The sequence below is a fragment of the Cebus imitator genome, unplaced genomic scaffold (genome assembly GCF_001604975.1).
Source record: "Cebus imitator isolate Cc_AM_T3 unplaced genomic scaffold, Cebus_imitator-1.0 Scaffold121, whole genome shotgun sequence".
NCBI lineage: Eukaryota > Metazoa > Chordata > Mammalia > Primates > Cebidae > Cebus > Cebus imitator.
Genome location: NW_016107436.1, coordinates 1,212,803 through 1,216,010, shown reverse-complemented (window position 1 = coordinate 1,216,010; position 3,208 = coordinate 1,212,803). Strand labels below are relative to the sequence as shown.

At 46.4% G+C, this 3,208-nt stretch overlaps 1 protein-coding gene across 1 annotated transcript; it reads right to left on the bottom strand.

Moving 5' to 3' along the window:
- Positions 1 to 1,686: 1,686 nt before the first annotated feature.
- On the bottom strand, positions 1,687 to 2,066 carry LOC108312141 (small nuclear ribonucleoprotein G-like). The gene has a single exon (XM_037742435.1). It carries the CDS (start codon positions 2,014 to 2,016, stop codon positions 1,786 to 1,788), a length of 231 nt encoding a protein of 76 aa, XP_037598363.1. The 5' UTR covers positions 2,017 to 2,066; the 3' UTR covers positions 1,687 to 1,785.
- Positions 2,067 to 3,208: the final 1,142 nt, after the last annotated feature.

Below are 3,208 nucleotides of genomic sequence, written 5' to 3'. Positions count from 1 at the left end.
CACCGTGTTGACCAGGATGGTCTCGATCTCTTGACCTCGTGATCCACCCGCCTCGGCCTCCCAAAGTGCTGGGATTACAGGCTTGAGCCACCGCGCCCAGCCATATATAATCTTTTCATAGATAATCATATCTTAGTTTGTAGTCAGATGAATGTCTAGACCAGACACATTGCAGAGCATGTGAAAACTAGGGAAAACAGCCACACCAGGATAAGAATCATGGCCCAGGTGGTAGTGCCCCTGCCTGAAAGGGCATGCGCTACATGGCATTTTGGCCCAGGCAGCAGTGTTCGGTATCGTAAAGATACCCGCTGTATGGCAGGCTTGGAGCAAGAGTCACTCCTCCTGAAAGAGAGTTGTAGTATCTTGCATCCAGTTCTTGTGGAAAGCTGGTCTCAGGCTGGCAATCCTGCATACGTCCGAGGACTTAAAACCCCGCTGGTATAATCGTGCCCAGGTGGCTGTATACCTTGTCCACTCTGTTGCTACTGTGCTGACTCAGAGCATCCTCTTATAGAAATTCTTAGAAGTAGGCTGCCCCTAGATAAGAGATGTTGCACACTGTCTACCTCCTTGCCTTGGTGACCTAATGGGGGTGGATCCCTTGCTTATCGTTCATGTGATTGTCTTGACCCTATCACTGTCCTTAAGATGACCTTACTTACTACCTTTAGCCCCCAACCTATACCTAATAAATACAGACACTCCTGGAAGCTTGGGGCCTTGCCTGTCTCCACTTGCAAGTGGCATTGGCCCCCCAGCCCAGCTGCTCTTATCCAGTCCTTTGGTGTCGTCTCCTTATTTCTCAGATTCAGCTCTTCGGTACAGCGATAGGGGACACCCCGTGACCCTAGTAGGGCTAGACCCTACATACATTTTTGAGACTGAGTCTTGCTCTGTAGCCTAGGCTGGAATGCAGTGGCACAATCTTGGCTCACTGTAACCTCTGCCTCCTGGGTTCAAGTGTTTCTCCTGCCTCAGCTTCCTGAGTAGCTGGGATTACAGGCACACGCCACCATGCCCAGCTAATTTTTTTGTATTTTTATTAGAGACAAGGGTTCACCTTGTTGGTCAGGCTGGTCTCGAACTCCTGACCTTATGATCTGCCCACCTTGGCCTCCCAAAGTGCTGGAACTACTGGCATGAACCACTGTGCCCAGCTATTTATGTATTTATTTTTTTGAGACAGAGTCTTGCTCTTTTGCCCAGGCTGGAATACAGTGGTGCAATCTCTGCTCACTGCAACCTCCACATCCCCAGTTCAAGCGATTCTCCCGCCTCAGCCTCCTGAGTAGTTGGGATTACAGGCACCCGCCATCATGCCTGGCTAATTCTTACATTTTTGTAAAGATGGTGTTTCACCATGTTGGCCAAGCTGGTCTGGAATTCCTGACCTCAGATGATACAAACAGACCTCCCAAATTGCTGAGATTATAGGTGTGAGTCACCACACCCGGCCTTCTTATTACAATTTTAAAAAACACTACTATCACTGGCAGATAGCATTTCAGACCTTTAAAATGAATATTTTTTATTTACACAATACACAATTTTGTGGCTTAGTATTTTCACTTAATATTCTCATATCAGAAGATACAGAAGAGTCATATTTTATATGGATCTGTCATAATTTATTTAACCAGTCCCGTTTTTTTTTTTTTTACAATTATTAAAGTTTATTTAACAAAATGTCTAATGTGAAATGTACATGACCTAATTTTTACATCACATTAAAACAGGCCCTATGGAGAGAGGACATGGGTTTCTCTGCTGAACAGCCATTATTCATGCTTGTTCCAAGGCTTCTAACATGATGATACTATTTCCTCGTATTACCACCATTCCAGTATTGTTCTGTTGCCCGCTAGTTGCCATCTCCACACATTCATCTATCACAAGATTCATAAATGGATCATATCCCTGCAATATTCCTTGGACATGTCTGCCACCATTTAATTTCAATGATAATTTCTTGTCCATACATTTTTTCAACTCAGGAGGGTGAGCTTTGCTCATGGTGTCTGCTCTGCAGGCTCACAGATGCCTTGGAAAGGAATGCACAACCTCCCTCACTGGTCTTTTTTTTTGAGACAGAATCTCGCTGCGTTGCCCAGACTTCAGTGCAATGGCGCAATCTCAGCTCACTACAACCTCTGCCTCCCGGGTTCAAGAGATTCTCCTGCCCCTGCCTCTGCCTCCCAAGTAGCTAGGGCTACAGGCATCCACCACCACACCCGGCTAATTTTTTTTGTATTTTTAGTAGAGATGGGGTTTCACTATGTTAGCTAGGCTGGTCTTGAACTCCTGACCTTGTGATCCACCCACGGCCTCCCAAAGTGTTGGGATTACAGGCGTGAGCCACTGCGCCTGGCCTCCCTCACTTTTTGTTTTGTTTTAAGATGAAGTCCCATTCTATCACCCAGGCTGGAGTGCACAAGTGTGATCTTGGCTCACTGCAACCTCTGCCTCCTGGGAGGTTCAAGTGATTTTTGTGCTTCAGCCTCCCAAGTAGCTGGGACTACAGGCTCACACCACCACACCCATCTAATTTTTTTGTATTTTTAGTAGAGATAGGGTTTTGCTATGTTGGCTGGTCTGGATCTCCTGGCCTCAAGTGATCTGCCCACCTCGGCCTCCCAAAGTGCTGGGGTTACAGGTGTGATCCACCGTGCCTGGCCTAACCAGCCTTAATGTATATTTATGTTGCTTCCAATTTTTCACTCTGCATATGTATCTTTGGACAACTCATTCTATTTTTTTATTGGAATATTATTCCTAGCACTGGAATTTCTGAATGAAAGGATGTATTTGACAGTACTGTCAAATTGATCCTCAAAGTGTTCTGCCAAGGCCAGGTACGGTAGCTCACATCTATAATCCCAGCACTTTGGGAGGCTGAGGTAGGCAGATGGCTTGAGCCAGGAGTTCAAGACCAGCCTGGGCAACATAGCAAAACCCTGTCTCTACAAAAAAATACAAAAATTAGCTGGCATGGTGGTACATACCTGTAGTCCCAGCTACTCAGGGGTCTGAAGAGGAGGGAACGCTTGATTCCAGGAGGCACAGGTTGCAGTGAGCTGTGATCATGCCACTGCACTCCAGCCTTGGCAACAGAGCAAGACTCTGTCTTAAATTTAAAAAAAAAAAGCTTCTGTAGCTGGGCATGGTGGCGCGTGCCTGTAATCCCAGCTACTCAGGAGGCTGAGGC

What these genes read in the sequence shown, in the direction of transcription:
- LOC108312141 (XM_037742435.1), bottom strand. Translation starts at nt 2,016, where the DNA reads ATGAGCAAAGCTCACCCTCCTGAGTTGAAAAAATGTATGGACAAGAAA.